The 18,904-nt window shown below is 35.6% G+C and overlaps 1 protein-coding gene across 2 annotated transcripts in view; it reads right to left on the bottom strand.

Annotated features, from left to right (window-relative positions):
- The window catches only part of LOC150085672 (cytoplasmic polyadenylation element-binding protein 2-like), a 309,051-nt gene that overhangs the window by 96,631 nt on the left and 193,516 nt on the right, over positions 1-18,904 (bottom strand). For both annotated transcript variants that reach the window (XM_090374177.1, XM_090374178.1), the window contains one exon: positions 345-459. In XM_090374177.1, the coding sequence (XP_090230303.1) occupies positions 345-459 (115 nt within the window). The remainder of the gene's footprint in view (positions 1-344; positions 460-18,904) is intronic.

Genomic DNA, 18,904 nt, shown 5'->3' with positions numbered 1-18,904 from the left:
ATTCACTTAAGGACCCATATTTATTAGGCTTTTTTTTGAATAATGTAGTCTGTACAGTACACCTTTAAATTATTGATCATTACTTTTGAAACACCCTGTGTGTGTATATATATATATATATATATATATAAATAATACAAATTTTTAATACAACTTTATATATATATATATATATATATATTTATTTTGCCATATAGCCAGAACATTTTTCATTTCGTATAAAATGTTAATGCCATAAATCGTATAAAAAGTTCATGTAAATTTTAAATGTCAAAATTTTATTTAAAAAAAAAACACCATCAATGGTGAAAACTGTAATGCCAAATAAATAAAGTCAACCTTACTTGCTTTTAAAGGTCGGGGAACACCGCCAACAAACACAGTTTTACGAGGGTCAAGAGGCATGGATGCATCAAGTACAAAATCAGCATCGCTTAAACGCCAAGGACGAATCTGAACCTATAAATCAATGCAATAAAGAATGCTAAAACAAAATTCTAAACACATTCTATAAAGAATATGAATTGGCATTTAATATAGCAGATAAAATAAACTGTTCTTTCATATTATTACACTAGTTTAAAACTTAGTATTTGTTTAATACAAAGTTCTAAATTCAAATGAATGGGAACCTATTATATTTTACTTCTTTCAACATAATGAATAATGAAGCCAATGCAACATGTCATCAAGATGGTGGGATCAAAATAAAATACCTTAATCAAGATAGCACAAGATTCTTCTTGCCAATCTCAAGACACAAAATAACACGTGGGAGGGAAGTCAGTGTACTTTCCAATTTGGAAAGGATGCTATTATAGTATTCAAAAGGAATTCAATAGGAGGTCAAAATTTTACAAACTTAAAAATATATAATAAAGGAAAATGAGGATGGAAAATTTTTTTAGAAAAACGGATAGTGAGCATAAATAAAGTATAATATAATATTTAAAAGTATAATAATATTAAAATTTTTAATATTAATAATATATGAAAAACAAGTAACAAAACAGTTTAGCTACTTAGGAGTGAAAACACTAGAAAACTTAATTGAATATACTCTTACATAAATTACAGTGGTTTATGACAAACCTCATGGAGACTGTAAGCATGACATTAATGTAAGACTAAGTTTAAAGTTGTTTAAAAGTTCTTAACTCATAATAAGTAAAAATATATTAACTATTAATAACAAAGCATAACAAAAACTGAAAATATAATCTACAATAAATGAAAAGTAGAAGGGAGCCGGAAGCAAACTAATCATGGAAGGGAAATAATGCAGTTTGTTATCCACCCTAATTGCTAAATAGGATATAAAAGTTAAGGTATCAGTGAGATAAATTTACCAGATAAAATAAATGTGCTGAGATTAAAGTACCAGTTTCTTTTAATGTAAATGCAAAAGAGATGATTAAAATGCATCAACTAAAATATATTAACTTTCTTAACTTCTATGATTCATACACATAACTGGTATGTATCTTCTATTGCGTAGAGATTGAAAAGAACGTTGATTTAAATTAGTATTTAAAATATAGTATAAATAGCATTAAGTACTTAACAATAAGGAAGTGACAGCTTATTAAAAACCATGTTTGTAGGTTTGCTTAATAAAAGTAAAGCAAAAAATTACAGCATAAATAAAACATACATCATATTTTCAAGAACAACTTTTGAGATATTCTCTAGCATAATTACATGAATGCTTCATCATCATCATCCATTTTCAATCCACTGCAGAATGAAGGCCTCTCCATCAACTTTACAGTTTTTTCTGTTTTGTGCAATGGCCATCCATTTACTACCCACGACCTCATGAATTTCATCTGTCCATCTCTGTTGTTTTCTTCCAGATTTTCTATTAGCTCCTCTTGGGTAGCATTCTGTTATTTTCTTATTCCATCTGTCATCATGTCTTCGAGCTATGTGTCCTGCCCAAGACCATTTTAGTTCTTTAGTTTTGATAAGGATATCCTTTACTTGAATTTGCTGCCTAATCCATGTGTTTCTCTTCTTATCTAACAGTCTGTTTCCTAATATAATTCGTTCCATTCTTTGCAGTGCAGTTCTCAGCCATTCTTTTGGCAAGTGCCCAAGTTTCACTTCCATAAATCATGGTGGGGAGTATACATTGGTTCATTATTTTACGTTTCAGACAAATTGGGAACTGCTCCTCACTATGTAACTATATTTCCTGAATGGTATCCATCCAAAATTTATTCTTCTCTTGACTTCCAGCCATTTATTATTATTACAGCTAATGACTTGTGCCAGATAAGTATATGACTCCACCTTTTCAATTACTGCTCCTTCTAGGCGCCTCCGTAGCCAGGTGGGCAGGAGCAGCAGTGCGTAGCACACGCTTCTTGATTAAACCGGGGTTCGAGCCTGTGACCACCAAATATGGAGGATGCGGAAAGGTCAGGGATTGACCACCGCATATCCCCGGAGCAATATGGCCTTAGTTGCTAATGCTCCTAAAAACCAAATAACAACAACTGCTCCTTCTATGATTATATCCCTTTCTGTGGCATACTTGTTCATCATTACTTTTGTTTTAGCCATATTCATCTTTAGTCTGAAATCCTTACTAACTCTGCATAACTGATAATTATATAAATTAACTTGTCTGAAACAAAGGAGGACTCTGCTAAATTTTTGTGAACCCTTTAACTTTTCAATGAAAAACAGGTTAAAATGAAACAGTTCCAATACACAGGATCTTGCAAAAGATACACATGACATCCTATGCTGGCAATATTCGAAAACAGCCAATTTAAGATGGCAGTGCCCCTGCAGTCATGCTGCTGTTGTTGTTATTTGGTTTTTAGGAGCATTAGCAACTAAGGCCATATTGCTCCGGGAATATGCGGTGGTCGTTCCCTGACCTTTCCGCATCCTCCGTATTTGGTGGTGATGGGCTCGAACCCCGGTCTAATCAAGAAGCGTGTGCTATGCTCCTGCCCACCGCAATCATGCAACAAGTGGAGATGTGATCTAATCAAAATTTCAAATGCAGAAGCCTGCACACATTTATTGCAGAATATTGGTTCAGTATGGTAGAGCATGCATGAGTCAATAGGAAGTCTACAAATGGATGAAAGTATTCTGGATTTGCACTTTAATTCGGGTTGCACGTTAAAGAAGTGCAAATACTTTCCCCAGCATTTAACACCAGAACTGAATGAACAATGACTTAATGTGTTCTGAGCATGAAAGAGATATACTCTTAGAACATATGGTGACCATGTATTATATGTACAGGCAACCCCCATGTAACATGGTACTTCTACAACACGGTTTCACTCTAACATGCTCATAAATAGTGGCAATCTTTGCACAACACAGTACTTATATAACATGGTTAGAGAATTATGGCAAACCTTGCGTAATATGGGGTTTTTGAGCTTTTGTGCAGGGAAAATCCTGCTATGTTGGATGCAATTTTTCAACATTTCCATTCTTTTTTGTGAATCCCCGCTGTTGACTTGCTAGTGGCTAAAAAAAAAAAAATTTGGGAATTCCCTGTATTTTATTTTGTTGGGAAATCCCTGTGTTAGGATCTGTGCTATTGAACTTGTGCTTGTTTGAGACCATAAAAAATTGTGACTTCGAAGAATGCAGTTTGTGACTTTTAAGGTTTTGGTAAGGTTATTTTGGTTTTTACTAAACTTTGCTCCTAAGAACCATATTGGAATAATTTCTTTGTTGTGAATTAAATTCCAGCCCTAAATTATGCTTAAGGAAAGTAAAAAAGCACTGCTCAAAAGACATTTCTCAATTGTCAACTGTATCGGAATTGTAGTTTTATCACTCAAAGTAGTAAAACCATCAACATTAAATGTGTGTTGGAAAAAAGTATGGCCAGAGTCAGTTCATTCAGAAAACATGGTCAAACTGGCAGAAAATGGAATCGGGGCGATAACTTGCTAAGCCGGTAGGAGTGGAAGGTTTTGATGATATGACTACTGAAGACGTTCAAGAATTACTGGTAGAAAAAGAGACTGGTGAAGAGGATTTGGTGGAAATGCTATTGGAGGTAAACAAATCACAAATAAATTCAGGGGGATGATAGAACAGATGAAAATTCTGTAGTTCCAAATCATACAATAAAAAGCATACAGGAAGGCATAAACTTAGCCGAGAAATTAGAATCTTATCTTTTGAATGGAGATCCTTTGACTGAAAGGAGCACAAAGTTCAAAAGGGAGCTTCAAACATGGTTAGCTCCATACCAAGAAATTTACAAAGATCTATCAAGCAAAAGCAAGCAAACAAACAAAGATTACTGACTACTAAAGAGCGAGCAGAAGATACATGAAATCTAGATGCTGAAGAAGAAAGTTTGGAAGATGAAGATATTCTGCAACAGAGAAAACATTTTTGTTTGATTGTGCTTAGCAACAATAAAGAGGAAGAAAATTAAATGAACGTACATTATCTGATATGTATCACAATTTGTAAGATGCTTGTTCATTTATTACTATTTTTAAAAAAATACTGATTCCGATAGTTACAAAAAAAAAAAAAAAAGTGTATTTTTGTTAGCTACTGGAACATATCTCCCCTTTTTTCTACTTGTGCTTAGTCCCATATAGCACAGTTTCGCACTATACGAGATTTTATAGGAACCTAACTACCGTGCCATACAAAGGTTACACCTGTATATACAAATAATACCTGGTCACATAATTTAAAAAGAAATGTTCTGGTTTGCTCTCCTCAGGTGTGCAGTACAGCAACTCCAGCAGTGAGCTGTGAATATTTTAACGATGGGCTCGCAGTTTTGCCGACTTTTTGATGTGAAACATCCTTGGGAATTCCTGCTGCCAGAGGCATTTCCCACGTTCATATTACTAGTCTGCACCGAGCACTCATTAGTAGTGTGATTAGAGCACATGACGCATTTTTCATGACCGGTATTATATCTTGAGTCAGCCTGGTCATCATACCCCCCTCCTCTTTATGAACCTGGATATGATAGTATCTTGAGTTTTAACTTTTTAGAATTTTTTAATGGTATGACGTCACAATCATACTTCCTGAAGTAAGTATGATTGCAACAATACAAGTATCTGTCATATGACTGCAATAATACAAGTATTTGTTAACAATTTCTTTTTTCGTCTGGCATTTTCGTAACATTCCATTGTTAGGTGACCTGAACAGCTGCATACGTTGTTTCAACTACAAGGCTGATACTTCAATCATCGTTGTTTTCTAGAGACATTTAGATACATTGCAATCGCAGGTACACATCTCTTACTTTAGTTATCATAAATCCATTGTATCTTGTCTTCCATAAATTTCAAATGTTCAATAAAATATTTACAATACAAAAACTCTTATTTTGTAATCAATATACAAATTAAAATACCTAAAAGAAACGCAAAGGATTCACATAAAACCATCTACCGCATGTGCTCGGCACATGCGCCACTTTTTCGCCTCTTTTTTTTTTTTTTTTTGTTTTTTTTTAAACTAGAGAAATATAATGGATATATTTTTTTCATGATAAAATTTTAATATTGTGAATTAAAAATAATACAAAATATTTCCCATATCACAAATAGCAAAAATTGTCACAAATCATTCTACAATATAAAAACAAATATTACATAAAAAACAAACTCTTCTAGAAAATGTATAAAAAAAAAAAAAAAAAAAATCGCAGATTACATTAAAAAAAATTATTATACAAATATTCAAGAAAAATTTATTCTAAAAATGCCATATAGAATTTACTTCTTTATTAATATTTGTTGTTGATTTTCTGCTTTGTTCAATAGCTGAGTGATGATTTGATGTAACAATCCGGATCAAATTGAAGCAATGGTTTTCCATTTAGATGTATGGTTATCATAATCTGCAACATGTTTTAAACTGTCAACATTATTCATTCTTTTATACAATATTATGCATTATGCTGAAAGCTCGCTCATCTATAGCACTGCTAATCACAATGGTTTCAAAGATATTTCTGGCTTTCTTAATTGAAAAGAGAATTTAGGAATTTCACTCAATTTTAAAGATAAACTGTCTTTGACAAAATCTCTAAAATCATTAATTTTTCTTACATATTTTATTAGAAAACTTAAATTTCTTATTCATTTTTCACCATCTTGCCACGGAGACGAAAGTTCTTTCATAATCCATGATTCCAGGCATCATATGTTTAAAATTTCTTCCAATTCCTCCCTTCCAATTTCTTCCATATGTTTAAATTTTCTTCCAATTAATAGCGTGTTGCAAGGTAATTTTTTAAACGTATTCTTACTTTCAGTTCTTTCAAATTCAACTTCAACATGCTCTCAATTTTAGCTTCATAATTTCCTTCAGAATTTTTCAAATTAGCAATAGCATTGATAGTTACAATAATTAATTTATCTGCTTTTACTATAGTGATGCTGCGACTTTGAAAAGCTTTTGAAAGTTAAGAGAGCACCTGCAAGATGTCAATCATTAGTGCTAAATTGTTAAGAAATTCCAGATTGAAAAGTCAGTTTAATAATCCAGAATATTTAACTTTCTGATTTAAAATGTTTTCACAAAGAGGAAAGCGGAAAGCGGAAATGTTTGGTTTTTAGGAGCATTAGCAACTAAGGCCATATTGCTCCAGGATATGCGGTGGTCATTCCCTGACCTTTCCGCATCCTCCGTATTTGGTGGTGACGGGCTTGAACCCCAGTCTAATCAAGAAGCGTGTGCTATGCACTGCTGTTCCTTCCCACCTGGCTGCGGAGGCGCCTTCACAAAGAGGGATAATTCCTCTAACCCTCAATTGCCGTCGCAAGCTACAAGCTGCCCATCGTAGCCCGAACACATGACCGATCTTTATAGTTCCACATCAAGTTCTTTAGCAATCATCCTTAATTCACGCTGGTTTTTTTCAAAGATTAGTGATACAGTTTTTTGTTTTTTTTTATATTTTGGAACATTTTCTTCACAGTGAAAACCTCAACGCGGTTTCCAAATCTGCCAACATTTCATCTTCAGAAAGTTTACATAACATCTTAGTTGCCTCATTCCCCCCCCCCACCTCCAACGTTTCTACTGTCACTAGTTCTTTGAATACCGTGCAAAATATTGGAATCACTCAGATATTCAGTGCTACTGTGACCATATAAACATAAACGGAGAAATTTACTGAAATGATCACTCATTTCTCCGGAAAACATGACTTATTGTCAGAGTAAAGGGGAACCACAACACAGGTTGACCAGAGGCTATTGTCCATGTCAGGAATCTTCTTAATCCTCTGACTCGCTTTGGAAAGCAAGCATATTAACTAGCATGACTTCTCTCAATGTGGCTACATAGGTTTTGCGGACACCAGTAACATTGTGGAACAGAAATCCCTTTCACCATTAATTCGCACTTTCTAATTACCTAAATTGCCTAAAAGCCAGAGGTGAGAACAATGCATACAAAGTTGTCTATTGTAATCCGTTCGTCTACAGAAATAATTTTAAATGTTTCCATAGAAACCAAGGGGAATTCAAAAAAATTCGCTATGAAGAAGTTCGTTAAACAGAGGTCCGACTGTTAACTCAAAAATGAAGCAATTTTAAAATACATAAATGGTCAATTGTGCCAATAAAATGCTGGGAATGGGGTCCCTGCTTTGCCCCCACCATAGTTCCGGCTCTGGATACTCAATAATTAAATTCAGGATTTTATTTATAAAATAAATAATCGTTTCAATAATTGGCTCGCATATTTCCAAAAAAAATAACAATGGGCTCTCGCGAGCCCACTATAGCTCATCATTGAGTAACTCCCATCCGCACACTGCCCATTCTACAGTGAATCAAACAGGAGAAGGAAGTTTGAGATATTACCCCATCCTCCATATTCACCAGACTTACCTCCATGTGATTATCACCTTTTATAGTCACTAAAGATGCTCTAAAATGATATCACTTCTCATTAGCTGAATAAGTCAAAATGGTGATGTACAAATGACTTCAACACCAACCACAAAACTTCTCATAAGGAATCCAATGCAATGAGGACAACACTGAAGACTTATATGCATCGCTTCCTTGTTGTTCATTAAATATAAGTTTTAACTTTTGCAGTTTTCATTTACATGATCTTTGTATATTGTTATACATATTTTGTGTTGATCAAACTGCACATGCAGTTTGATCAACTACACTTGTAAAGTAGCAATAAAGCAAATATCATAGTTGAGGTATGAACTGTCTATTATTGATTATATACATATTACTGAAATTACGTATTGAAAAATTAATACAATGCCCGTAGAATGGCAAAACTGTAGAGCGAAAATTTAACATAAACCTAACAATTAATCATAATGGGGAGGGCAGAGAAGGGGTAACAAGACAGAAACTGTAGCCAAAAGCCTCCAAATAATTTAGAATATAATTTAAATCCAATTAAAATAAATCATTTTAAAATTTAAAATACAGAACCAATTGTATAGCAATTTAGTGGCATCCCCCTAATAAGGTACCAGTTCCGAGAAACGTGAAATATCACCAAAAGAGAGTAATCAAACTACTAGAACAAAATAAAATGTCTGTTCTATTGTTTATTTTTCGCTGCATAAGGACCACTGCTATGCAAATCCTCTGCATTTGTGGCTGATCGGAGGGCGGATAGGTCCTTTGATCAGTTCGCCTATGCGACGATTTGTCTAGCGATTGAAATGCAGTGATTCCATGACATTATTGGCCTCGTGGCCCTCTGTCGATATGGGGCATAATGGTCAGTCTATTTATTTTGTTTTAGTAGTTTGATTAGTCTCTTTTGGCGGTATTTCACATTTCTCGGAACTGGTACTTTACTAGGGGGATGCCGTTAAATTGCTATACAATTTGTTCTATATTTTAAATTTTAAAACGGATTTATTTGAATTGGATTTAAATTATATTCTAAATTATTTGGAGGCTTTTGGCTACAGTTTCTGTCTTGTTACCCCTGCTCTGCCCTCCCCATTACGATTAATTGTTAGGTTTATGTTAAATTTTCGCTCTACAGTTTTGCCATTCTACGGGCATTGTATTAATTTTTCAATACGTAATTTCAGTAATATATTGGGTATCATGTGGAGGATTTGTATTTTCCTGCCTCTAATGACTACTTCATGTTTATTTATTTTCTTATTTATCTATTTTATTTTTTAATGTCATTACTGATATATATATATATATATATATATATAATATTAAGGATAATATAAAGAACCATTGGAATAAGTAAATCAATCCAATAATAATACCATCAGGGATCTAAGAAAACGCAAAAAAAAAAATAATAATAAATAAAAAATATATATATATATTATCGCTTTTTACCGACAATCTAGATGACTTCAACTGGGGCCAACCACCCAGAATGAAGGCAAAAATAATTTCCCTATCGCTTACCTGAAATATCATTTCAGGAAAGCGATAAACATAATTAATTTCAAAAATTTGTTTTCTGAACCTATTGTTTTAATATAATTTTCAATATAATCGTTATATTTAGTGCCATGTATATATGTAAATAGGATACAGTTTGCATTCTTGGTGTCTTACAGCGTAGAAAACTTGTACCCACCAGCTTGCAAATTACAGTGTATCATTTTTTTTTTTTTTTAATATATATAGCTAAATTCATTTAAATTTACTTAAGTTCACGCTGAGATAACATGCAAATTCAGCTCAGGGTCCTACTATAGGAACGGGTTTGCGATCCCGGGCATACCCGAGCCACAACTTATATCTTGTAATGTCTTTAAACTGTCCTACACTCTTTACTTTTATTTCTCCGAAATTATTAGGGCAATCCGAGGACGTAGGAGAAACTATTTCTTATCTATACCACTATTTTTCGCCTTTATGGAGTTCAGGTTCTATTATTCCTACTCCTTTAGTTTTTCTTCTTACTACCTGCATGTTTCTCTATGCATTAATTTAATTATTTATTTTTACCGTATCCATCACATAGGGGGCACCACATATTATTTTGACGACTATTACATTATGTCCTAGATACGGTCAATATGTAGTATGTATTATATATTTAATCTTATTGTAATCATTAAATTACGTTCTCTGTCGGGTCAACGATGATTAATATATGCTTACATTTATATTTTACTTATATTTCTTACCTTTGATTCTAATATTTCTAAATTTTTTTAACTTTTATTATCTTCTTTCGATTTATTTATATTCGATTTACATCCGGCCTATACTGGTTTATATTTGGTTAGATTTAAATTACTTAGCCTATATTGATCATCACAGAAACAGAGAACTTCTTGTCGTTTTTTGCCTTCATTCTGGGTGGTTGGCACCAGTTGAAGTCATCTAGATTGTCGGTAAAAAGCGATAATATATATATTTTATTTTTATTTATTATTTTTTTTTTTGCGTTTTGTTAGATCCCTGATGGTATTATTATTGGATTGATTTACTTATTCCAATGGTTCTTTATATTATCCTTAATATTATAGACATTATGGGTGTATTGCATGACTGCTTGCAACTGCATTGACTCATAAATATTATTTACATATTAGTTACTGTTATTGTCATTTTAACTTTCTTTTTTTCTTTATTTTTTATCAATAATTATAAATATATACAAAAGCTTTGCTTGGGTTAAGTATACACTACCTAAGACTGCTTTTTCTATTATATTTCTTTTTCTATTTTCTGAGCTGCATCGATCCTTCTTAATTTTACCTTCATGGATTTATGATTGCGCATCTTGATTTTAATTTATATTTTATTTTAACTTTGCTTTTACTTTATTTTATATTAACTTTGCTCTCATTATGTCACTTAAATATAATAATAATAATATACTACATCGGCAGAGTAGGATAAAAGTGACCGAGGATACTATTGTTGCCCTGGATAGTAATCCTAACCATGTTAATACATCGACACATACACAAATATCACACACTTTACAGAGCAGTTTAGCATATAATGCTTCTGGCACTAATATCCAATCACCATCTCTTAAATTTCAACCTTGTAACAACAAATTATGTCTTACTTGCCCCTATATGCATCCTAATCATGCTACAATTAATACGAATTCACATATATTCTGTAAAATGAATAACGTCATATATATGATCACATGTCGTACTTGCAATGTTAAATATATTGGTCAAACTAGCAATAATCTAAATATTAGAATGAACCTTCATCGTTCCGATATTAAAACTTATAATAACAAATCCAACAAGAAAACAGGTAATCTGGAACATGATATTGAATTCAGACATTTCCAAAAACATACTTTTGGTAATATTTTCATTTCAATACTTAACGTAATTAATATCGCAAATGAAAGATTATTGCAAGAAGATATTAGCATGTTACAATATAAAACACTACATCCATACGGTCTAAATAATAAATTTAATCAAAAATATATGAGGAATAATTTAAAAGATATTTGCGTTTATAATACGTTTCAAATTGCCAAACTTCGTAAATATAATCGCAATAGCATTAGCATTAGCATTAGTAGAGGCATTTGATGCAAGAAAGCAAGCTTATGCAGCATCAGCCAAAAAAAAAAAAAAAAAAAAGTAACATAAATAAATAAAAATAACCACTTCCACTTCACCCCTCTGTTCGTTCGAAATACCTGTCCAGCTGAGCCTTAAACTTATTTAGGCTATCAACTTCCACGACAAGGGATGGAAGTCTGTTCCACCCACCAACCACCCGCTGGCTAAAGGCAAATTTCCGCACATCTATCCTACATCTGTCTTTCCTCAATTTGAATTTATGCCCTCTCAGGTGATTTTTCTGAGCTAGAGGAAGAATCCCATCAGCATTGAGCATGCTCAAACCATTCAAGGCTTTGTACACCTCTATCAGATCACCCCGCTGGTGCCTAGTTTCCAGACACTGTAATTTGCAAAACTTAAGCCTTTCTTCGTAAGAGAACCCCTTTGTCCCATTCACCAATCTAGTTGCCCTTCTCTGTACTCGTTCCAGCAGCTCTACATCCTTCCTGAAATGAGGCCTCCAGGCCTGTATACAGTACTCTAGGTGTGGCCTGACCATTGCCTTATACAAGGGAATAATCACCTCCTTATCCCTGCTAGAAAAATTCCTATATATCATTGACAATACACCATGAGCTACTCTTGCAGCTCGTCTGCACTGCTCAGAGAACTTCATATCTGCCTGCACCACCACCCCCAGGTCCCTTTCATTCTCTACCACTGTCAGTGTAGTACCACAGAGTTGATACGTTGCTCTGGGGTTGCTGTTTCCCATATGTAGTACTTTACATTTGTCAATGTTAAACTTCATTTGCCACCTCGAAGCCCATCTGCTCAACCTTTCCAAATCCTGTTGCAGCAGCATAGTGTCAGTAGTGTCCTTGACAACCCTGCCAACCTTCGTATCGTCTGCAAACTTGGACATTAAGCCTGATATACCATCATCAATATCATTTATAAATACAGAAAACAATAAAGGCCCCAATACTGAACCCTGAGGGACTCCACTAATAACATTAGTCCACGATGAGCAGTGTCCATTGATTACCACTCTCTGTCTTCTCCCCCTCAACCACCCCTTTATCCATAGCAGCAACTTGCCTCCAATGCCACACTGCTCCAATTTGTGCAGCAGTCTTCCATGTGCAACAGTATCAAAAGCCTTTCTAAGATCCAAGTATATAATATCAAAGTTATTCCCTGCATCCAGTTCTTTTGTGACTGCATCATAGTATCCAATCAAATTGGTCAGGCAAGACTTCCCCTTAACAAAACCATGCTGTGTCCTAGCTATAACTGAAGTCTTGTCTAGATGATCCTGCAGTGCTTCTTTCACCAGTGCCTCCATTAATTTTCCGGGAACAGAAGTTAAACTCACAGGTCTATAATTACTTGTGTCAGCCTTTGATCCCCCTTTGTGAATTGGGGTCACATTTGCACATCTCCAGTCAATGGGTACCTCCCCTGAGTCCAAGGAAGCTCTCATAATTATGGCTAAGGGTTTGCTTACCTCCTTTGCTGCCTCCTTTAATATAACTGGATAGATCCCATCCACCCCAGGTGCCTTTCTTGTGTTTATCTTCAACAATTTCTCCTCCACTTTGCTCTCAGTTATTACAAGATTCTCTAGCTTACTGCTAGAGTTGAATACACCTCTGGCATTCCCCTCGCTGAATAACTCCTCATGTGTGAATGTCGATGCAAAATATTCATTTAGTTTGTTAGCTACCCGAGCAGGGTCATCAACAGTTGACCCATCGATCTCAAGTGGACCAATCTGATTCATCCCCTTCCTTCTAGAGTTTACATAAGTAAAGAACTCTTTGCTGTTTTTCTTCGCATCCCTTGCCAAGGATCTCTCGTAATCTGCCTTCGCCTGCCTAACCTCCTTTGTAACTTGGTTACAGATCAACTTGTATCTATCATAGGCATCCGTGTCACGTGTTAATTTGTATGTATCCCATGCATTTTTCTTCTCTGCCATATGCCTCATTAGTTCATCTGACAACCATTTAGGCCTAAACCTTGAACAATATTTCTTAGTTGGTATGTAAAGCCTAGTAGCTTCCACGATAAGTTCTTTGAATGCTTCCCATTTTGAATTTGCTGTTGGCAATATCATCAGTTGATCCCACTGTATAGAATTTAAATACTGTCTCAGTCCATTGTAGTCGCCTTTACGAAAGCAATACCCCTTCCCTTTACCCCTAATGGTAGTTACCTCTTTGAGTAACTCCCACTTCAGCACACTGTGATCACTGCCACCAAGTGGTTCATTTATCTGCAGATTCTTAATGCATGAAGAATCACTACTGATAATCAAATCAAGAGTATTACTCCCTCTAGTTGCCTCCCGAACATGCTGATGTAGAAAACAATCATCCAATAAATCCACAAAAGCCTTGCTACTGTGTGAGTGACCAGCCCCCAAATTCCAGTCAATATCTGGGAAATTAAAATCCCCCATTATAAGACTCTCTGATTTACTGGCCCACTCTATTTCTCCGAACAGTTTCGTATTATACTCATCAGAGTCATTAGGCCTATAGCACACTCCTACTCTCAATTTTGATCTCCCAATGCTTATGTCACACCAAACTGACTCGACACTGCACTGTCCAGCGATGTCGACTGGCTTCACTTCCTTGGATTTTATGTGTTTCTTAATTAATAGCATAACCCCTCCTCCCTTCCTATCCTGTCTATCCTTTCTGTACACATTGTACTCCCCAAATTCCAGTTCTGCATTTCTTATATCTGTGTGACACCACGTCTCTGAAATCCCCACAATATCTGGCTTTGATGTTTTGAGCAATACCTCAAATTCATCAAATTTATTTACTAAACTCCTAGCATTGGTGTACACACAAGTATACATGCACCTGTTCTTTTTCTTAGCTACCCTAACACAACCCATGTGTTTACTTGTACCCCAATGATTCCCAGCAGTCTCTGAAATATCCTGCATCTTATTTTCCAGGCTGCGGCTCATTCCAATAGAAGCAGTGCAAGAATCACTTTCACCTCTGCAGTGGCTACTGTTAATCTATTAGTCCTTGTATCCCCCCAATCTAGCAGTTTTCCGACCCACCTAACATTGCCTCGATAGCATCAGCAAACATTCTTGCACCCTTTCTATTTAAGTGTATCCCATCCCTGTAGAAGCAGTCTCTCCTGTTAACAAGTACAGACCAGGCTGAAAAAAATTCTACCCCTTGAGCCCTGCACAATCTTTCCAGGGCCGAATTGATTGACAGGGCTCTCATCATATACTCCCTCCTATCGTGTCTGGGCAGAATTGCAGACACTTTCAATTTCAACCCTAATTCACGGCTTTTTTTCATCAGTGACCTGTACTTGTCAAGTAATTCCGCCGGTCTCCTACTCTTAATGTCATTAGTGCCAACGTGTACAACTATATCACCTTTTGTGCCCTTAAAAGATGATATCCGCTCTACAACGTCATCAACATTTGCCCCTGGCAGACATACCCTGGTCCTATTCCACCTATCCTTTTTACAAAGCATGTTTCCCGTTTCCCTGACAATAGAGTCACCAACAACGACTAGTTCCTTTGGGACCAGCGCATTCTGCCTTGGGGGTTGCCGCTGTGTTCCGCGATGACCAAGTGCAAGCTCTGGCATTGGTGTGGGCAGCTGAGAGCTTGATGGGCCCCTCACTTGTAATCCTTCGAGGGCATCCACCCTATCCTTCAAGCTCTCATATAGGCCCATAACAACGCTGAGTTGTCGCCTTATCTCCTTACACTCCTTGCATCGCACACACACAAAGACATCCCCCATGGCAGTATCATGTCCCATACTTGACTGCTCCGCAAACATCAAGCAAATAGTGCATCTTACAAGGCTGTGATTCAGAGGACAACTGCCCCCCTCAGTTCTCCCCTGGGCCACAGCATTCCCATTAGCTTGAGCCCTTTGCTTTGCTGCTCTGGTTTGAGTCATGATTTAGATTTACTTTCAATAAAATTTCAATTTCTGTACAAAATTAAATCCTAAACTTGTATCCAAACACAGTTATAACGCTATATTTATGTTTCAGTAACGAGTGTTATCTACGGAATATTTACGTTTCAGTAACGAGTGTTATCTACGAAATATTTACGTTTCAGTAACGAGTGTTATCTACGAAATCCCTTTATATAACTTTCGTATCAAGTTATGTATTAATTATTTGTTTTTACTAATTATTTATGTTACGTAACCTAAGTGGTTATATGTATAATTAATTATGTTAAATAAAATTAATTATATTACGTTTGTAATCTAAGTCGTTATATGTATTTATTTAAACGTACAATTTAACTGCTAACGAAGTTCAACTAACGCTATCTAGTACGGTATATCGTATCACAAAGGCGGGAAAATTACGAACGGTTAGCGGAGTTGAAACACGTGGAAACCTTTACCGATACTTTTATGCAATTACAAGGCCGAGTAAAGAATAAATACACCAAATTAATCAGAAAATCACAAAATAATGTTATACTACTAAATTTAAATCAAAAGTTTTAGAAAAACAATAATTTCAAATCAATAATTAACAAAAATCCACTTAGCGGCTTTGAAAACGACCGTCTCTAGTAGCCTCGTCAGCAGACTCCTGACGAAATAGGAAATATAGTAAATCCAACACATATAAAAGCAACCGAGAACATATAGGAGACTTCATAGATTTATTCAAAATGTGGGACACGGATCCTATAAATATTAGTAAAATACATAACACACTTTTCAGTATTAAACTTAGTGTACTCAAAGCACTAAATAGAAAAACCAATGATTACGTCTTTGTATCTTCTCATCTTATGCACATCATATCAGACATTGTCAAATTCAGATTTCATATTTTGAATGGTAGCAAGCAGCCGGAAAACTCTGTCCTCATCTTATACTTTCAAGATAAATGAATGGATGATTTAGATATACATAAAACTATTAATTTACGTAATGACTTACTGCCTATTAATAATAAATACTCTTACATTTATTAATTTTCTAACTGGAGATCAAAAGTTTAGAGGGGTTTCTTGAGCCATATACTCAGGGAGTTAACTGATAGAGGGATGAACCTGATACATATTTTTCCATCGTGCTATGAACCAATATTGGCCATACTGGATGTCTGGTAGGGAACTCGCTTTGTATACATACTGCAGCATTTATTGTTTGTTTGTTATTTGGTTTTAGGAGCATTAGCAACTAAGGCCATATTGCTCCAGCGATATGCAGTGGTAATTCCCTGACCTTTCCGCATCCTCCGTATTCGGTGGTCACGGGCTCGAACCCCGGTCTAATCAAGAAGCGTGGGCTACGCACTGCTGCTCCTGCCCACCTGGCTATGGAGGCACCGTAGCACTTATTATTACCTTTCAATAGATAAAAGGGGATTCAGAATAGAGATCGAACAAGGTTCAAGATGCCTCCTTTAATTCAATGCAAATGCCATTATGATGGATTGGTTCCAACCAGCCAAAGCATTTGTTCTAGCTACAGATGGATGCATCGTAATCTATTTCAGATCTTACTAGGGGTCTATACAATCAGGGAGTGCACTTGGAATGCACTGAGAATTTTAATCATAATTGAGAGGAGGTTGGTTGTAGTAGTACAATTTTGTATTGCATAGTGGATTTGCAGTAGTGTGGCAGAAGCTGTTTAGTGAAAACAGGCAGTAGGATTTTTTTTTTTCTCAAGAATCACGAGCAAGCTGGAGGCAAGTGGAATGGGATAGTAGTGATTTACTTGCAAAGAGACAGAACCTTAGGTATGTTTCACACTGTACATCTTCCATTGTTGGGGAAGATGTTCTGGCAGAATTCAAGATACTCAGTACGGAATTTTAAGATGAATGGACCCAGGCATCTTATTATAAATTGTGGCCCCCTCCACTGGCTCTGGCAATTGGAAGTAGCACATCAATAGCAATGGGAAGTAGCACATTAATAACAACAGTCTCTAAACAACCACTTTAATCAACAGTTGCCTAGAGATTGTGATATCTGCTAAGGCATCAGATGGGGACTGAAAGTCAGTGACACGATGTCATGCATTTTCTGGTTCGAGAACCTCATGATCAGATCAGGCTATTCTATGGGAACGAAAATCTTGCTAGCCACAAAAACAGATTAAGGGACAAGATCATTCTGCAAACATTTATAAAGAAAGGAATGTCACTTTTTTGCATGGATTCTTGAAGATAAGTATGATTTTTGATAAGCTAGATTGCTTTCTTAATATTTATGATTAAGAAAAAAATATATTTATTATTTCTTAATATAAATGTTGAGGTTATTGTAATATGTGCTGGATTGTAAACTACCAGATTCTATAGAGTTTACTGTATCTGGTTTTCAGTCGCACTCTCTTGAACTGAAACTAAAGTGTTAAATTTTTCTTTTTCTCCTGCTTAGTCTGTGCAAATTCCTCACCATCAGGATTACAGATGTATCAGGAACTGTGTGGATGTTTATGATACTTCTTGGTCTGCAGACTGAATTGGTTGGTTGGATTTGGGTTTTATCGGCACATTAGCAACTAAGGCCATAATGCACCAAACCAGATCATATTAAAAAGGTGAAGCTTTCAATGACCTAATGAATTAAGTCACTATTTAAGGATATGTTAGCCAGAGATGGCTGACTTCTATAATGGTCATGCTGCATATCGCTCCGTTAAAATGTGTTTAAATAATGTGTTCTAAATAGTAAGTTTGTTGAATTGTGTACCCAAGAATCTATATTCATCAGAGGAACACAGTAGTAAGATTTCTGTGATCTCAATAGCGGATTTTATCAAGATCTTGTGCGTTATTTATACGGAGGCTTTGTCTATGGATTAAGTCATCATGCCGCCATAGACAGGTCACTGAAGAGGCTGAAGCTATAACTCTTCGCTGCCACATAAAAGGTCTCTATTGACTAGGGAGGCTTCCCCTTGCATAACTTTGAGCAGGAAAACTGCCCCCAACTGATTTCCAGTGTTTTCTGAGGATTAAAACTGAGTTTTTTTTTGTGTTTTGAATTCCCCTCCTTCTCCATAAACTATGCATAGATGAGGTGATTCTAGGAAACTGTTGATTCTACAAGAAAACCAGTGTCGCCAACGTTTTCAGGACCCCTGGTTAACCCCAGGGAAAGGTAGTTCTGTTCTTCTAGGTGCACTTTTACACTTAGGAGTCTCCCCCTCCCATGTGACCTGTGGAGGTTAGCCCAAAACTTCACCTGGACATTACCAGGCTCCTAATAGTCATACAGACACTAAACTCCATCATTTCCTCCCCTCCGGAAGGACTCTCTCGCTGCACCTCAATAATCCAGAAACCTCGATTTTCCAAATTTTCTGCAAAATGCTATTGGAGGATGCAAACAGTGCCAAAGAACATCTG

Source organism: Mastigoproctus giganteus, chromosome 5 (assembly GCF_048544385.1).
Source record: "Mastigoproctus giganteus isolate SK-2022 chromosome 5, ASM4854438v1, whole genome shotgun sequence".
In the NCBI taxonomy this organism is placed as follows: domain Eukaryota; kingdom Metazoa; phylum Arthropoda; class Arachnida; order Uropygi; family Thelyphonidae; genus Mastigoproctus; species Mastigoproctus giganteus.
This window is presented reverse-complemented; position numbering and strand designations above follow the sequence as displayed.